Source organism: Amphiura filiformis, chromosome 4 (genome assembly GCF_039555335.1).
Source record: "Amphiura filiformis chromosome 4, Afil_fr2py, whole genome shotgun sequence".
NCBI lineage: Eukaryota > Metazoa > Echinodermata > Ophiuroidea > Amphilepidida > Amphiuridae > Amphiura > Amphiura filiformis.
In genome coordinates, this window is record NC_092631.1 from 69,274,237 (window position 1) to 69,293,843 (window position 19,607).

The 19,607-nt window shown below is 36.4% G+C and overlaps 2 protein-coding genes across 3 annotated transcripts; both read left to right on the forward strand.

The window, feature by feature from the left end:
* The first annotated feature begins 7,660 nt into the window (after positions 1-7,660).
* On the forward strand, positions 7,661-11,042 carry LOC140150344 (probable tubulin polyglutamylase ttll-15). The gene is made up of 5 exons (XM_072172352.1): positions 7,661-7,705; positions 7,989-8,111; positions 8,800-8,881; positions 9,401-9,642; positions 10,917-11,042. The coding sequence occupies exons 1-5, from the start codon at positions 7,661-7,663 to the stop codon at positions 11,040-11,042; spliced, it is 618 nt and encodes a 205-aa protein (XP_072028453.1).
* Positions 11,043-11,748: 706 nt separating this feature from the next.
* On the forward strand, positions 11,749-16,483 carry LOC140151298 (probable tubulin polyglutamylase ttll-15). Of its 2 annotated transcripts, XM_072173580.1 has the most exons (6): positions 11,756-11,908; positions 12,525-12,591; positions 13,607-13,728; positions 15,283-15,355; positions 15,628-15,741; positions 16,190-16,483. In XM_072173580.1, exons 2-6 carry the CDS (start codon positions 12,541-12,543, stop codon positions 16,307-16,309), a joined length of 480 nt encoding a protein of 159 aa, XP_072029681.1. In that variant the 5' UTR covers positions 11,756-11,908; positions 12,525-12,540; the 3' UTR covers positions 16,310-16,483. The 2 variants fall into 2 exon arrangements, with proteins under 2 accessions (XP_072029682.1, XP_072029681.1); XM_072173581.1 differs by lacking the exon at positions 15,628-15,741 and having other exon boundaries at positions 11,749-11,908.
* Positions 16,484-19,607: the final 3,124 nt, after the last annotated feature.

Consider the following 19,607-nt stretch of genomic DNA (forward strand, 5'->3'; position numbering starts at 1 on the left):
AGTATTGATGACATACCTGTATGTTATCTACTGCTGATGACAGTATTGATGACATACCTGTATGTTATCTACTGCTGATGACAGTATTGATGACATACCTGTATGCTACATCTACCTGTATGACATACCTATCTACTGTTGATGACAGAATTGATGACATACCTGTATGTTATCTACTGCTGATGACAGTATTGATGACATACCTGTATGTTATCTACTGCTGATGACAGAATTGATGACATACCTGTATGTTATCTACTGCTGATGACAGTATTGATGACATACCTGTATGTTATCTACTGCTGATGACAGTATTGATGACATACCTGTATGTTATCTACTGCTGATGACAGTGTTGATGACATACCTGTCTTCTATCTACTGGTGCTGACAGTGTTGATGTCATACCTGTATGTTATCTACTGCTGATGACAGTGTTGATGACATACCTGTATGTTATCTACTGCTGATGACAGTATTGATGACATACCTGTATGTTATCTACTGGTGATGACAGTTGATTGATGACATACCTGTATGTTTATCTACTGTATGTTATCTGATGACAGTATTGATGACATACCTGTATGTTATCTACTGCTGATGACAGTATTGATGACATACCTGTATGTTATCTACTGCTGATGACAGTATTGATGACATACCTGTATGTTATCTACTGATGATGACAGTATTGATGACATACCTGTATGTTATCTACTGCTGATGACAGTATTGATGACATACCTGTATGTTATCTACTGCTGATGACAGTATTGATGACATACCTGTATGTTATCTACTGCTGATGACAGTATTGATGACATACCTGTATGTTATCTACTGCTGATGACAGTGTTGATGACATACCTGTATGTTATCTACTGCTGATGACAGTGTTGCTGACATACATGTATGTTATCTACTGCTGATGACAGTGTTGATGACATACCGATATGTTATCTACTGCTGATGACAGTGTTGATGACATACCTGTATGTTATCTGTTATCTACTGCTGATGACAGTGTTGATGACATACATGTATGTTATTTACTGCTGATGACAGTGTTGATGACATACCTGTATGCTATCTACTGATGATGACAGTATTGATGACATACCTGTATGTATCTATCTACTGCTGATGACAGTATTGATGACATACCTGTATGTTATCTATTGATGATGACAGTATTGATGGCATACCTGTATGTTATCTACTGACAGTATTGATGACATACCTGTATGTTATCTACTGCTGATGACAGTATTGATGACATACCTGTATGTTATCTACTGCTGATGACAGTGTTGATGACATGCCTGTATGCTACTGCTGATCTACTGCTGATGACAGAATTGATGACATACCTAACCTGTATGTTTTTTACTGCTGATGACAGTATTGATGACATACCTGTATGTTATCTACTGCTGATGACAGTATTGATGACATACCTGTATGTTATCTACTGCTGATGACAGAATTGATGACATACCTGTATGCTATCTACTGTTAATGACAGTATTGATGACATACCTGTATGCTATCTACTGTTAATGACAGTGTTGATGACATACCTGTATGTTATCTACTGCTGATGACAGTATTGATGACATACCTGTATGTTATCTACTGGTGATGACAGTGTTGATGACATACCTGTATGTTATCTACTGGTGATGACAGTGTTGATGACATACCTGTATGTTATCTACTGGTGATGACAGTGTTGATGACATACCTGTATGTTATCTACTGCTGATGACAGTGTTGATGACATACATGTATGTTATCTACTGCTGATAACAGTGTTGATGACATACATGTATGTTATCTACTGCTGATAACAGTGTTGATGACATGCCTGTATGCTATCTACTGCTGATGACAGAATTGATGACATACCTAACCTGTATGTTTTTACTGCTGATGACAGTATTGATGACATACCTGTATGTTATCTACTGCTGATGACAGTATTGATGACATACCTGTATGTTATCTACTGCTGATGACAGAATTGATGACATACCTGTATGCTATCTACTGTTAATGACAGTATTGATGACATACCTGTATGCTATCTACTGTTGATGACAGTATTGATGACATACCTGTATGTTATCTACTGCTGATGACAGTATTGATGACATACCTGTATGTTATCTACTGCTGATGACAGAATTGATGACATACTTGTATGTTATCTACTGCTGATGACAGAATTGATGACATACCTGTATGCTATCTACTGTTAATGACAGTATTGATGACATACCTGTATGTTATCTACTGCTGATGACAGTGTTGATGACATACCTGTATGCTATCTACTGCTGATGACAGTATTGATGACATACCTGTATGTTATCTACTGCTGATGACAGAATTGATGACATACTTGTATGTTATCTACTGCTGATGACAGTATTGATGACATACCTGTATGTTATCTACTGCTGATGACAGAATTGATGACATACCTGTATGTTATCTACTGCTGATGACAGTATTGATGACATACCTGTATGTTATCTACTGCTGATGACAGTATTGATGACATACCTGTATGTTATCTACTGCTGATGACAGTATTGATGACATACCTGTATGTTATCTACTGCTGATGACTGTATTGATGACATACCTGTATGTTATCTACTGCTGATGACAGAATTGATGACATACTTGTATGTTATCTACTGCTGATGACAGTATTGATGACATACCTGTATGTTATCTACTGCTGATGACATAATTGATGACATACCTGTATGTTATCTACTGCTGATGACAGTATTGATGACATACCTGTATGTTATCTACTGCTGATGACAGTATTGATGACATACCTATATGCTATCTACTGCTGATGACAGTGTTGCTGACATACCTGTATCTTATCTACTGCTGATGACAGTGTTGATGACATACCTGTATGTTATCTACTGCTGATGACAGCGTTGATGACACCTGGGTTTTTTTTATCTACTGCTGATGATAGTGTTGGTGACATACCAGCTAATGACAGTAATTATAGCATACCCATATGTGACCATCCTCCACAACTGAGCCCGGATGTCGCCAGTGCCACTATTTAGCTATGCTCCATTGAACGATAAACAATAGGAAACAAAGGATTTATTGACTGTTTTATTGACTTTTCACTACTTAAATGTCAAGTACTATAGACATGATATACATCATTTTAAAGCTAATTTCAAGCAGAATATTTTGGTTGAATATCTCAAAAATGATGATTGGCGACTTCAGGGCTCAGTTGTGCTGGATGGTCACATATGCTATCTACCCCACCACAAAACGTTTTAGACATCATTCGCAAAAGGTTAGAAAAGGTTGCCAGAACTAGAAAACGTTTAAATGTCGGGTTATTATGAAGGACATATAAAGGGTATAAAACGTTTTCATAACTTTCAAAAACATTTATTGATAACCTACTGCAAATATTCTAACATAATGTTATTTAAGTGTTGACAAAATATTCGGCAAAAATGTTTGCAAAAAATATTTTACAATAACATTTTGAAAAAATTAAGAACATATTGTTGTAGTGTGTTTTCATATAAAACGTTTTAAAACGTTTCCATGACCTATATAACCCGACATATAATGTTATTAAAACGTTTTTATGTAAACCAAAACCCAATATATAACATGTTTAAAACGTTTTAAAAACATTTTTGTGTTTGCTGGGTATTGCTGATGACGGTACGATCCCGGAGTCTCCATTATTTAATCAAGCGAAATCATGCATTCATTTCAAACGACAATTTTGGTTTTCTACATGGCTTGCTTTCAATAGCAGGTAGCCTTACCCAGCAAACACAAACACGGGTTATATAAAGGTCATGAAAACGTTATTAATTTTTTTTTGTATGAAACTCACTACAACAACTCTTAAAATGTTGTCAACATGTTATTTTATAATATTTGTTGCAAACAGTTTTTGCCAAATATTTCGTCAACACTTAAATAACATTATGTTAATGTAGAATATTTTGCATTAAGTTTTCAAAATTTGTTTTTGAATGTTATGAAAACGTTTTTAAAACCCCTTACATATAACCCGAAATTTAAACGCCAATGTTCTGGCAACCTATCCTTTTGCGAATAATGTCAAAAACTTTTTGTGTTTGCGTAACCTCATTCTCAAAGGCAACGGACCATATCATTGTTAACAAAAAGGCAAACTATTTCTAATGACAATAATATAATAATAGGTCACCTGTCTCCTCGGAATCGTGAGGGCATAGAGGTCTTTTATCTATAGGGCCATGTACAATCTGAAATCACCATAATTCGGTGCGTGTGGGCAGATGACAACAATAATAGTAATTATTATACACGCATCATATGCCATACTGTCTGTATTGAGTGTAACGGTATTCCAGTTCAGGCAACTATAATTATATATAAAAAGGTAAGACAGAATTCGGTACGATGAGAATCGAATTATTTCAATGTAGGCCTATATATTAAAGGAGTATTTCGTGATCCTATAGCATCCTCTTTTTATGACATTTTTCAGTAGATATCCACGAAAAAAGCTTATTTCCAAAATTTCAGTTGATTTCGATTTTGCGTTTGCGAGTTATGCATTATATGTGTATTACACTGCTCCATAGACACTGTGTTGTAATTTCGTTCTGGTATACCAGAACGAAATTCAAATTTCACGATATCTTTGCTGAACGAAAAATTCTGCAAGAAATATTTTGTACATTATACATTATGTAGCCAGAGGTTTCCAGTGATATAAAAATCTCAACTTTTTTGGAGAAAAGTGGGGGGGGGGATGATGCTGTGGATCACGAAATGCCCTTTTAACACAGAATGGCTTTAATATGTCTATCATGCTTGCGTCCAAATAGGCCTACATCGGACAGAGACATAATTTGACCGGAATCGTTGGGAAGGCTGAACTAACTAAAATGTCTTAATCATAGTATCGGCTTAGTTGTAGCCAGCTATGGGAGATACTTTGAGGTCTGCACTAATTTATAACAGTGAAGTTGAAATATCTTTCTGCTTGAATGATAAGAATATAAAACAAATCAAAAACAATAGGTTTGTTGTGGTGCACTGCATGGTGTACGTGCATTTATTAAAACCAGTGAAGTTTTACCAAGCTCAGCAGTGCCACGAATGATACTGATAGGCCTATAGGCCTACAGTTGCTATTTATTTGGTGTTTTTATTATGGGTGTGTGTAGGGTTCCGGTAGTTTAGGGGTATTTTAGTGGGATGGGGTTGGGTAGGAGTGTTTAGGCCGGGGTGTGTGGTACGGGGTGGGGTGTTTAAAATGTGCTTAATTAAAATCAATTTGTTTAGATTTGCTTTACTCGAGACCTCTAGCTTCTCGAGCAAAGATTTGCTACAAGATTTGTCAACAATTTATGACTGATTTTTTTTGCAGGTTATAGGTAAGAAGGCAAAAATGGAAACGACTATAATGAAGACATTTATTGTAACGCTACTGGTTGCTATTTGTGGTCAGCTTTATCTCCTCCGTGGTTTAATTGAAATTGATAAGTTATCTTGTCAAGATAAAAGATGGCAATTTGCTCCTTGCAAGATCTCTAGAACACCTCTACTTCTTATACCTTCCCGTGAAGAAGATGTAAGTAAAAGCAACAATAGTGGTCATTTGAATTGTTAAATCTATCAGTTTACTGCTTAAACATCTTAGGTGCAGTGGCGTACCACGGGCGTAGCTCAGTGTCCCCTGCCTCTGCGGAACAGTGGCGTAGCCAGTACTTTTTCAGAGGGTGGGCAAAGTTGGGAGCAAGGCAACTTTCAAGGGGAATACTTTGACGAAAATGGTCAAAAATGGGCTAAAAAGTACAAAAAAAAGCCCAAAAATCTTAAATATCAGGTGGCCAGCATTCCATAGGGGCCGCAAGACTTCTCACAAGGGGGGGGAGCATGTACCCCTTTACACCCCTTATACGCCACTGCTGCGGAATCTTGCACCCCCTCTCGCCGTGATATTCTAGATTTTTCGGCCTCTTTTGACCTTCCCATCTGAAAGTCACAATGCTCCCCTCCCTCCTAAACGTGCATTTAATTACAGATCTAGCGACGCACCCCTCCCCCAAATTTGGAAAAGTATACAAAAATCCCAAAATGTCAAAAATCAGGTTTTTTTGGACAAAAAAGGTCCAAATTTTGTCCACTTTCACAAAATTGCCCACCCCCCTGGAAAAAAGTCCACTTTTTCAAAATCAGCACCCCCTCCCCCAAATGAAATCCTGCGTACGGGCCTGGCGTTTGCACAGTATTTTTTGTGGGACATGAGAGCACATCAGACATATCGAATTACATCCTGAAAACGAGGAATGTTCTTCTGATATCAGATAATTTTGATTTTTTGAAACCTTAGAGGAAAACCCGTCCATCATTTGAAAATTTTGACCTTTCGTATTGAAGATACACATTTTCCCCCTAAACCTAAATATTTTAGGTCTTTCGTGACCTCTAATGGTCACCATGGGTCAAGTCCAAATGGTTCCATATCTTTAAATAAACTTGGGACAGGACTACTTCGTCACAAAGTGCTTCTGCAGATTAGCAGCTGCATTACCTAATTCTATTAACGATCTTATCAATCGGAAATCTTTCTTCACATCTTTAGGGGAACAAGAGTTTCAACGCACCTCTGATAAAACGCGTTTTCGACAGATTTGGTTATGATGCAACAGCAGAGGTCATCGATGAACATACTTCAGTAGATATTGTTTGGTCGTATTATTATCCATTTAGTAATACCACAATAAGTTGGGAATTTAGCAAGACTTTGACAAAACTTGTCGACAACAATCCTAATCTTAAGGTGAGTTCCTAATTGAATACCTGAGTGGAAGAAGGGCCCAACTCCATCAAAACTGTTTTTGAGATATTAAGAAAAAACTTAATGGAAAAGTTTTATAGACAGAACGTTTTCATCTTCAGGGGACCTTTAATACATGAACATACAATAGTACATACATTCGAAATTATATATGATGTTTCCATGGCAACGGTACAGGTCTTAATACGAGATGGAGTTGGGCCCTTCCACTAATATACTGCAAATGCCAATTCTGTGTTATAAATAGCTACGGAAATTAGGAAATCACCATTAATTGCACAAGTAGAACTCGTGAAATATGTTAGCAAGAAAATTTATTGTAGTGAAAAGCAGATTTCATGGATGAACAAAATTCCTCTTTAACCCTATATTTGTGGAAGATGGGCCTTTCTGCCATGAAAACCATGATTAAGTGTAGACTATTTAGAGAGTGGATTTTGGCTCATCTTTCACACACAAGGAAGATCAGTCTGCTGGCAATAAAATGCTGGGTCTAACTCATTTTTGTAAAAAAATTGGAGTTGGGCCCTTCTTCCACTCAGGTATTCAATTGTAATGCATCAACCAATAACTCTGCAAATTATACAGTGTAGCAAACAAGAACTTTTGCATTTCTCTGACGGGTTTTTTTTACCCAAATTCTTTTGGGCAACATGACAAAAACAAATATTTTATCAATTTTCAAAAGCTAGATATAAATATAATTTTGACCAACTTTGACAAAATGTTCAAAATTGCCCAAAACGTCAAAAAATACAAAAATTGCACATGCAAAGTTTCACAATGTTGCGTAAAGTTGCAAAACTATGTTTAAAATGTCGCAAAGCTGTACAAAATATATGAGAGATTGCACAAATTTAGTTGTATACATTTAGCATCGTTGACCAAGTTTGACCAAGGTTGGACATTTCCTAAGTGACAAGTGGCTTCAAATATCCTGATTTTATTGTTTAATGACTCTCCAATTATCTTCAATCACAAATCATCGTATGTTGCATTTTGATGCACAACACAATCTTGTCCCTAAAAGTACGACTGCTACAACCTGCACAATCTATGAAGTAAAAGTTATTTTTCGACTGATCTGACAGACATTATTTCTACTATGTAGATAAACCATTTTCCCGGAATCGCCAGTCTTGCATCCAAGTCGTATTTCAATACTCACGGTGGGAGCCGTTATTTACCAAAGACGTTTGAACTGCCACAACAAAAGCAACAATTCCTTCAACACGTAAGTTATGATCTTATGATAAAGGCAAAATACAAACTACCTAGTAACCTTGTCTCTATTGTATGGGTCTTTAAATTATAATGAACATTCACAAATCATTATGCGTTTATACTGACATATTCAAAATCCAGCCACATGAAATTAAACATTGGATTCTGTGCTTCATTCGATGTTTTAGAGACATGCGGCAAGAATATCCTTTCTGATACAAAGAGAAAAAACAAAGCAGTGGCGATGGCGTAGCGTGGGTCATCCGATTGGGGGGGGCACTGACCATGATGGGGGGGGCATCGGGTCTGATTGGGGCCACAAGCCGTTTTTTGCCAATTTTCCTATGGGATTTTCTAAGCTTTGCAACCGTGCCCCTATGATGCTACGTCACTGAAACAAAGGGCACCGGATATGGTCTTGAGGGACTCCCTGTATAGGCACGGTCTATAGTAAACTTGCAAATTGCTGTTTGGTAAGGTAAAGATGGCTACATTTGTAGCTTACATGCCTGCAATATTCAAACGTTTTCTCTTTTGCAATGCTTCGTAATACTTAAGATAAATAAGCCGCGTAATGTTATGAAATTCAAGTTGAATTGGCCTATATAATGTTTGTATTCACAAAGCCCATTAAAATATCAATGTTACACACAATCGAAGTCGATATTTTATAATTTTTTTATGTTGTTCTCAATCAGATTCAGAAAAAGAAGAATAAACAAATTATATGGATACAGAAAAATAAAGGCCACAGAGGCAACCAGGTAAAAGAAACTAAAGGTATGTTTTATTTTCTTTTTGTTTGTTTGTTTCCAAACATTTGAATAAATTTACGCATATCAACATCATAAAGTGAAATTATATCATAAAACATTCGGAATTAAGAATAAGAATAAGGAAAAGGAATGTGCGTTTTTCCCGTGTACTTTCAAGAAAAAACGGCCTTGCGATATTGCAGCTGATGGTGATATTAAAATGATGATGATGATGATGATGATGATGATGATGATGATGACGACGACGACGACGACGACGACGACGACGACGATGATGACGACGATCATGATGATGATAGATGATGATGTTGTTGTTGTTGTTGCTGCTGTTTATAATATGATGATGATGATGGTAATGATGATGATGATGATGACAGTGATGACGTTGACGATGACGATAATGGTAACGATGACAATATTAATGATGACGACGATGACGATGGAAATAATAATGATGACGATGAAAATGATAACAATTAGCAAGTATTCTAATTTATATTGTTTTTGATGATGATTTACACAGATCTGGATCTAAATAAACCTGTTCTGATTCAGCAGTTTGTACACAATCAATTCCTTCTTCACGGCCACGTAATTAACATAGGCATTCACGTCATCATTACGTCAGCTGTTCCATTAAGGGCCTATATATTAGATAGTGCGTGGTTAATGAGAATATGTAGTGAACCTTACGACCCAAATGATTTTAGTGATATAAAAACCTACGTGACAGACGGAGAACACATGGATAGTAGTGTATTTAAAGTAAGTTGTCAATAACAATTACCGTAAAGCTTCGCCTAATGGCGCATGGGCTCCTTTGCATGGGGTCAATTTCATGTGCAAATAGTGAGCTGACTGAGCTCCCTCCTTTGGCATCCCAACCAGAATTAAGGTTTCGTGTCCTTATTTGCTGGTGGGAATTTTACGGAAGGGTACTTTTAGGTTGTGCCTAAAATTCCGCTTATGTCAAGGGAACCCATAGCGCCACTAGGCGAATCTTTACGGTAGAATAACCCAACTTATTCGATTGTTTAATTATGATAATGCAGAAAATACACAAGATCATCAAAGCTCATCAAGAAAGTTAGCTTCAACTAGGAAAGGGTCAAACAATTGCAACAGAATTTACTGCTTTATTGTTTCATGAATGTACCATAGAATTCCGCGTACGAATTAATGCCACGCATATGTTGCCACAGTGTTGCTATCAAAACATAAACAAACACAATTGGGTGTTTCAAAACCATCAAGTCTTCAGTACGAAGGGGTACCTGAAACGGATCTTTTCAAAGCTAGAGGACACACCGATTGGACGGCTCTTTTCAACGGCTCTTTTCATAGCCACTGAATATCCATGGAGAGGAACATCTATCTCTCTAAATGGAAAAGAGTGAAAAACTCACTCCCCAAAAGAGTGATTCACTTATAAAATCACTCAAAAAAGAGTGAAATGTGTTTTTTTTAAAACTTAAAACCACTCACAAAAGAGTGAAAACCACTCTAAAAGAGCAAATTTCAACTCTTTCAAAGAGTTAAATGAAGGACAACTCTAAAAGACGTGTGGTTTTAAAGTTAAAAAACACATTTCACTCTTTTTTTGAGTGGTTTTATAAGTGAATCACTCTTTTGGGGAGTGAGTTTTTCACTCTTACATTTAGAGAGTGCTATAAACGCCTCTTTTCAGAGCCACCATATATTAGAAGTTCCTTCAATACAAAGATAAGGGGTAATCTAACTCATATGACAAGATGAAACACATAATGGTATTCAATAGGGATAGTTTAATGTAGAACTCGTCCAACGATGGAGTACTATATCATCGGCTTGTTTGTTTACTTATGCTGGTCCGTAAATGAAACATGCGATTAGCTCCATGGAAAAGTCATGGTTCAGATCTATGCAAAATGCATAAGTCGGGCTTGCTTAGCCTATAAAAAGCATGCTGGCCCATATATATATTAAAAGGAAAAAATAACACTTGAACATGTTGAAGAAAGAAGTTTGATTCAAATAATTATGATATATGATTTTACCAGTTTCCTCCAATGAAGCGATACTTTGACGACTGGAATTACTCGAGAAAGCAATCATTGCAAGCTCACGTAACGACTGGATTAGGTGAGTCTTTCTCTTTGGCGGTAAGATTGGTTAAATTGCAGTAAAACAATAATTTTAGAGACACTTTTGGTTCCCTAAATGATTAAGCATGAATCATTATTCCATTTTCTCTCTAAATGTACACCGAGTGGAAAAATAAAATGGAGAACAACTCCTTAAAACGGATTGAAAACAGTAGTCCTAGTCTGTATACTATCAAAAGAGTGATATTGTCTAAAGAAAATGGACTTTCTTTCATTTTAGAGTGTTTTCCACTCAAAAACGGGTTTTGTATTTTACACTATTTTGGCCTATGATCGGGTGAATTTTGGTGGAAAAGGGGCTCCTTTTGGCCCTTATCTTTTCCTTTGCCCTCCAGATTTTCTCTTTAATTTTTTGTCAGAGGGCACTTTTATCTTTCATTTTTTGTCAAGGGGGCACTCTGCCCCCCTGCTGGCTACGCTACTGTAGCATGCGATAGAGGTGTTTGCACTCAGATACTGAGATAAATAAAGCTGACATCACGCAAGAGGAAATATAGTAATTATGAATTACTAAGTATACACTGCATAATTGTAGCGAAATGGCTAAAACTGGACAAATATGACTCCCATCGAGCCGAGGCTGTACTGAAGGTAATATGCAACGCTACATCGCGTTACAAAGGAGACCAAAATGGACACACTTTACATATTTCGTTTTGCTAATTAAGCTCATTAATATTATTTTCCTCGTGCTCCCACAATTAACTACGTAAACAACTATATCACTGCGTTTTTATTTGATTTTATTACAATGAACATGTTGGAGGACTCAATGCAGATAAAATTGACAAGCAGTTAAAAGACGCCATTCAAGATTCACTAATCAGCAATCAGAAAAAGCTGTTGCTGTTTCTTCACGACAAGAAAAGAACTATAAAGGGCAAAGGGTAAGGCACACACCACCCAAACCCTTACACACATCCCACACACCCGTCCATACTGTAAATCTAAGTGTTTAGGGTTTCTGTAACACTTTTTAAACACTGCTAGGCGTTTAATTTTCCATTTACATAGTAAAGGTATAGGACACCTAAACACCAAAGTAAACACATAAAGACAAAGAGTAAACACATAGTATTTTGATTCTAATATTCAAAGTGTTTACTTTCATCGGAAAGTAAATGCTTTTTGTAAACATTTGGTGTGTTTACTTTCTAAACGATTTTGAAAGTAAACAAGTTGAATGTTTAGAATCTAAATACTCTCATGTGTTTACTCTTTGTCTTGATGTGTTTACTTTGGTATTTAGGTGTCCTATTATACCTACGCACATATTATATTACGCATAATTTGGTTACAAAAAGTTACAAAATTGCTGTTTTGTTTTGTTTTCACCTTTTTAAATAAAAACACCTGGTCCACTGTGCTTGCCTGATAATGTATTACCGACTATGCCATGGTCTAGAATCTAGATTCTCTCTAGTCCTTCTTGTGTATAATTATGTGTATAAGTAAAGAGCGATAACTTGAACGGATGTTCTTTAACTATCTTTTTCTCGCCAGAGGTTATTTTGAAGTTATGAGATGGGACTTTCTACTGGACGAAGAATTGAATATTCATTTAGTTGAGGTGAGACGCTGAAACATTCGACAAAAAATTGATACGCTAAAACATTCGTTAACAATGTTAAAGGTAGACCTACTCATCACCGATCCAGGTGGTGGCCGCATTGCATTATCTAAATTCAGTAAATTTTCATCGTCAACCGTGTAATTGAATGGGGTTATTTTGAAATTTTAAAACGCTTTAAAATTTTAAAACAAATAGGCCTATGTTAATAAATAATATAAATACAAGCTAAAACCGTTGGGGTTCGATAATGAACCCCACAAAACTAACCAAGTATATTAAAAATGCCATACGGCCGGGCGGTTTCACAAGTTGCCGGCTCGATCATGTCATCCACCACCTGCACCGATCGGCGATCCCAGAGAGAACGTAAAAATATGCAGGAATAGCTTACATAAGAGTGAAAAACTCGCTCTCCAAAAGACTGAGTGAAAATGTGTTACTCCAAAAAGGGTGAAACCCACTCTTTTAAGGAAACATAATCATGATAATATGAGGGACATTACTCATTTTCATGTAATGTCTCTTATATGGCTCATTGAAAGAGTGCACTTTCTTTTGGAGTGATTTTCACTCTTCTTACTCTTTTGGAGTTTTTCACTCTTTAACATTGGTATTTGGTCGGCCTACAATTTGTTTCATGTGAAAAATTAGCAAAGGACCAAAAATATAGTGCACGAATTCGGTTTTTTTTTATTGCAAACAAATTTGTTAATTTAATTTTTGCATGATGACAGTAATGAATTTCAAACGCGGACGTGAATTTTAAATGCGGTACCGGGTGGGTAACGTAACACTTTGAATATCAAGTGTGAAGGGCTCACTTCAGTGGTCTAGTGTGAGTCATCCAACGGGGGCTGATTGAGGGGGGGTTCACGTGTTTGTTGTTGTTGGTTTTTAATTTTACCATTCTGTTAGTTTTAAATATGGTTCTGTATGAAGGCCTACGGTACCTATCGACTAAAGTTTCGAATTGAAAGAAATTAGAATATGTTTTTACTTGTTATGTTTTAAGGCAAATATGTCTCCAGATCTGATGCAAGAAGGGGTGAGACAGATACGAACCAAAAATGAACATTTAATATTCAGTGCAATGAATACGATGGGATACAACCTCGGCGGGGGACACAAACACGGGTAAGACAGTGGTACAGGCTGAGTCAAAAGAAGTAAACTCATGTTTGAGGGGCTGTAACTCGAGATCTGTAAGGAATCTGCTAGAAATGAAAATACCACTGGAAAGAGCAAATGCTACACGTCTAAATACAAAAAAGAATTGTTGTAATTGCTCACAGCAAACTCAGGTTATACTCATTTGAATATAACCACCCATTTTTGTAGCTGCACACGGTTTCACTTCCCAAGTAGGGCCTACCTATTATATGTATTGGTAAGGGGCGATATTCAAATGCAAATAAAGTTCTGTGGCAGGTGTGGTTTCGATCAATAATTCCTACATGTTAAAGGGCTCTTTTCAATATGAATTTTACCTCATTGCACTACCTTATAATAAAACGGGCCAAATGACAACATGGCACCACAATTTACGGCACGGGAGCGCACGTTTCTGTCGACGAAGTATCATGAAACTAAGAGTCCCACTGAAGTTCAGCGTCTTTTTCGTGTCCAATTTCCTATAGCTAACCGGGTTTCATGTAAGGCAGTATATAAGAATGTGAACAAGCTCAATGTGCATGGGACACTAAGGAACAGACTGCCGGAAGCTTCAGACAGACCACGAACTGCTAGATCACAAGTGAACATTGCTAGAGTTATAGACATGCGTTACAGCAAGACCAAAGATCAGCTCAATCCTTTACCCAACATTCCGAATCAAGCTTCTGCCGGATCGTTCGTAAAGACTTGAATTGGTATCCCTACAAACTATATAGTACCGTCATGGACTTTGTTGAATATTAATTAAAAGCAAGAGTTGTCTTTTCAACAATAAATCCTGTTAGCACTTTGCTGATTCGTCGAAATTGAAATGAATGAAAATCAATCAGCCTTGTGCAGCTACAAAAATGGGTGGTTGTATTCAAATGAGTATAACTTTAGTTTGCTGTGAGCAATTGCAACAATTCTTTTATTTATTTAGACGTGTAAAATTCACTCTTTCCAGTGGTATTTTCAATTTTAGCAGATTCATTGTAGATCTTGAGTTACAGCCCCTCAAACATGAGTTTACTTCTTTTTGACTCAGCCTGTATGGCATAATAAATCAATAAAGGTGAAAATATTGAACTAAATATCTAAATAAATAAGATTCCTGTATGGGACATAAAACTGCATAATTAGGATGATAATAATTAGATGTATATTATTGGAAGTTAATTCATAAAAAACAAAAACAAATATAGAAACATTTGTTTCTGATTAATTTGTTTCAAGTGAAAGAAGTCTGAACAAAACTATGCATAAAAAGCCCATGTTGGAAAGTGCAACTTTTTTTTTTAAGATGGTAAAACGTAGCAACAAAAACCCGCTCACTTGATGCATAACTAACCAGTCTATGTTTCAAACTTTGAAACAAGAGAATTGATCAAGTCGTTTTGGGGACTTACTTCTTTGGAACCGTTTATTATTATAGTCCTTGCTGACTGAAAATGTCAAGGTCATTTTTTCATCCGTTTTGGTCTTTGGTTGGAAAAGTAGCGTATGGTGTGATTAATTTGTTTGTTTTTAATGTAGGATCAGAGATTCTGACATCTTTCTCGACATCCATATCTGTCATACAGACACATGCCAGGACTGCAGCAAACAGGTAACAATAATTGTTTTATACTTGAAGGCAGCAATGAAAAGAGGTCAAAAAAATCAAATGTATGACGAAAAGAAAACCCAGCGTTGTGTCCATTTTCCTAGGCTAAGTTTTAACAGAGAAGATCTTATCTTATCTGGTTTAAACAATCGCGCTATATCACTGGATAATATACTTCCATGTCCAATGTCTCAATTTGTCGTTCACTAGCATTATTTATATTGACAGAAACATTAACCTCAAGCTAACGATTTATGAAATCTATTTTTCTGCAGCAATGCCGACTATGTTCAAAATGTTTGTCTGAAGATGATACAAAAATGCTGAAGGTGTCATTTGCTGAAAATATAAATCGCCAAGGACTCCGTCGAGTATATCCTCCACAGATGGTATGAATTCAGTCTGTTCCTCAGTCTCTTTGGAGCTCATTGGCAGCACCACAGGGAAGGGATGGGGGGGGGGGGGGAGTTCTTCCCCAAAAGGCTTTCCAGCCCGGTGGACACTGCCCCCAGTCAGAACTTAAAGACCACCAAAAATCTCACTGTTATTGTGCAAAAATGCCTAAATTTAGGCAAGTTTTCCGATTGCACCACCCAGATCCATGCTGCCTCTTTTCCCCCAGCAAAAAATCTTCCTGGTGCCGCCACTGGTTCCTATGTGTGTGTCTCTCCTGTGTGTATATCACTATCTTCCTAGATTACTTCATCCCTCATCGTGTCTCTCCTTCCCCTATCGTTTCTTTTTTTCTCTCTCTCCCTCTCTCGATCGCTCTCTGCGTCTTTCTCTCAGACTGATTTTTTTTAAACAGTTGTATATATCTTTTTATACCTCATGCAGACGCAAAAGGATGCTAGATCATACGATGAGACCAAAGACCGTCAGCTTTCAGTATCTGACCAAATCAACATGGCGTGGTTTAGACAAAAATGTATTGAGGATTCAGCCTGGTGTACTTGACAAATGCTTTCACGATGTCATCGCATTTTCCATCTTCATGATCTTGGATTATTAACGATGTTCGACCTTCACAGTAAGAAGTATCGAATCTCTCAGCTAGACTCCAGTATTCAATCTCAGTGCCATTTCGCTGAAGTTGATTGTTCAAGACGGCATGTATCAAATGTAAAGTATAAGAACCCAGTGACCCTCAAGTGAAGAGTTATTAGATAAGGATGAAAGCTGCCTCATATCTTGTCCTGAAAATGGAAGCCTCCACTTGCATCCAATCAAGTACCATCCCCTCTTCTCCTTGCGGAGTACCTGTACCTTCAGTACCATCCCTGTAAATACCACCCACTCTGGCCTGTCCTTCAGTATACATATCCTCCCATCAAGTACCATACTCTTAAGAACCTTGTATCACCTCTCCAAGGATATTTTCTTTATCTATATACCATTCAAGTAAGCACCCTAATCTTATAGTACCCTTTCCTTTAGTACCCTCCGGGCCTCCCCATCAAGTATCTAATCAGAAGTACTGTTCCCTTCTGTTGTACAATCTCCCTTCTGCACCATCCCTATAAGCACCCCCTCTGAGTACACTCTCCTTACACCAGCATCACTGTCTTGATAGCGTCTTCACCTCCGAAAATGGTTTCTGTCGGGTGAAGTTTATGAGAGGTATCATGAACAAGTCTACACTTCCTACCTCAGTCTTACTAACACACACACACACCGGTAGACATATAGCTTAATCAAGAAGACAAAAAAATACAATGTAATTTCATTCAATGTTACCGAGATGTCTTGGTAAAGTTTTATTGGGAAAATAATACTGAGATTATACAGAATACTGAAATATTTTCAGTCTGATACTGCCTGTGTTTTTGTGTTCATTTCAACAAATAAAATAAACAACCATGTGTATAAAAGTAGTAAAATGTAGTGAAGGACTAGAATGTGAAGTAGGTTACAGGGACGGGGTGGGATTGGGGTATGACACATGGATCCGGATAGTCAGGGGGTCTAAATTTTAACCTGGCCCAGGGTCATGAAACGGTAAATCCAGCCCTGATCATAAACCCTTGCAAAAATGAATACTGTGATAATCTACAACCTATAGTGGAACCTTTGTATGGTCTTGATTACCAGTTTCACTGTTTAAAATGACATTGTCCTGGGTCCAGATCAGGTTTGAGCATATCAAACACCAGACCTATTTAGTCAGGAATACTACAAATATTGCTTTAGTTCAGATACATTTTGCAAAGTTATATATCAAATATGAATACAATATTAAAAATTAACATACTGGATAATTATAGACTTCTGGATACAAAAGCATGTCCATTGCCAGGATTTTTTTTTCTTTCTGGGGGTGCAGGACTTCCAAAAGGTGCCCCCTTTTCAAAACAGCTCAGTTTGCCTGACAGATGTGGACTTTTATCCCTCAAGAGTGGACTTCATTCAGGATCTGGTGTGAGCATTCTCACATAAGAAAGTGGATACTGTGATATTTTCTCAAAAAATTTTTTGGGCATATATTAGCACATGTCAACAACAAGAGTGGACCCTTTGGGGCAACCCACACCCTCTAGCTTATGAGCCTGTACACAAAAGTAACATTATTGAATGACATTTGAAACATATTAATAGAAAAATCATATAAGTGCTCATCCCATTGTTAACTGAGTGGTTCAAATTAATCTCACAATGGTAAGTCAATCTGGTTAACAAGTACTTTGTTTGCAATGTAATAAACAAAACATGTAATAACATCAAAATATCCTTGACTATTGTTAAATTTGTTTTAACTAATTAATAATTTTAAACTATATACTGAATAACATGAAAATATGCATTTATTCATTCTTTAATTTAAGTTTGAACAGTCTGAAGTTATTTACGACCTATCAAATAACCATTACACCTGTTTCAGTCCAAGTTTCTCTATTACGAAATATAACAAGAAAATACTTTTTCTATCATATTAAAAATCTTACTCAAATAGCAATAAATAAGTTGGAAAATATTACTTTAGTTTCTTTTTATATAATTTTAAACAGTAACAAATGTTTTGTATTTTTGATTTAAAACTTTTGATCCAAACACAAAGAAATAATTCCTACCTCGCAAATACTGTTCAATTATGAATAGCTTTTCTGCAAATCTTAAAATTACTGATTATTTCAATGACTGATGTAGATTACTTCAAGTTTTTTAAACTTTCAAAATTGTCCTGGTCAACTTGGTTCATGCCTTTTTGCTGTTCAGCATCAAAGCAATTATTTTCTTGAAGCTATCTCAGGTACACTTTTGACTATTTATAGGAGAACGGAAGTGGTATCAAGCTTAATCCAAGATATACAAGTTTATGTCGGTTAGGACTGTTGCGGTTAGGGAACAACAAAAAATCATTAAAGCTATTTTAAGCATAATTTTGACTCATTTCGGAGACTTGACATGTATCGACTCAAAGTTTTCATTTCATGTACTGGAAACATGGTAAACATAACTATTACTACGAAAAATATTATTAGAACATAAAATATGATACTTGTACGATATAAATGATCAAGTTATGTATAAAATAAGATGACAAAATCTACTCTACTACAACAATCAAAATACAAACTATACTAATCATCAAACTATACCATGGCAGGCTACAATGTGTTTGCTAGTACAATCATCAAGAGAACTTTAATCGCATTGTTTTTGGTTTATGCTGTCAACGTCAAAGACAGAATAATGGATAAAGAACTGAAGTTGGTATAAAAAGGTGAGTTGTATTAGGAAGAGTGATGCATTCTGAAAGCTCTCAGGTGAGCACAAATAAGCTTTGAGTAATTACTGAACTTTCTTCATCAAGGTGAGTTGTAATTAAAATATCAGCCTAGACTTTTGCCTACTTTCATTTGGCAGTAGACACACATACTGTAATTTCAATAAAAAGGATTAGTACCCAAACTACCCATCAGTTACCTATTTATTGAAAAGCCTGCTTTTTCAAAATGCAAAAGTGAATGAATCGTAATTTATAGTTTTTATGACAATTGATAACATTACGGTAATCTATAAATTAGGCAGGTGTTATAGTGCATTTAATGCTGCTGCAATCTTGTCCAAGTTGATACTGATGGGAGCCAATAACCAATGTTTTAATACAGACTATTGATTTTGGTAGTTCAGGTTATTGTGAAAATTATATCTTGTGATGCATATACATATTTGTGGAGGAGACTATCAAACACCCTGGTCTTTTTATTTTTAAACTTGACAGAATGACATCTGTTATACACTGTGTTCACCTTGC

What these genes read in the sequence shown, in the direction of transcription:
- LOC140150344 (XM_072172352.1), top strand. Translation starts at nt 7,661, where the DNA reads ATGTTGCGTAAAGTTGCAAAACTATGTTTAAAATGTCGCAAAGCT. An exon ending in CCAGGTAAAAGAAACTAAAG is followed by an intron (nt 8,882 to 9,400) that starts GTATGTTTTATT and finishes TGATTTACACAG; the next exon opens with ATCTGGATCTAAATAAACCT. An exon ending in TGGATAGTAGTGTATTTAAA is followed by an intron (nt 9,643 to 10,916) that starts GTAAGTTGTCAA and finishes TGATTTTACCAG; the next exon opens with TTTCCTCCAATGAAGCGATA.
- LOC140151298 (XM_072173580.1), top strand. Translation starts at nt 12,541, where the DNA reads ATGAGATGGGACTTTCTACTGGACGAAGAATTGAATATTCATTTAGTT. An exon ending in TGAATATTCATTTAGTTGAG is followed by an intron (nt 12,592 to 13,606) that starts GTGAGACGCTGA and finishes TTATGTTTTAAG; the next exon opens with GCAAATATGTCTCCAGATCT. An exon ending in GAGTATATCCTCCACAGATG is followed by an intron (nt 15,742 to 16,189) that starts GTATGAATTCAG and finishes TACCTCATGCAG; the next exon opens with ACGCAAAAGGATGCTAGATC.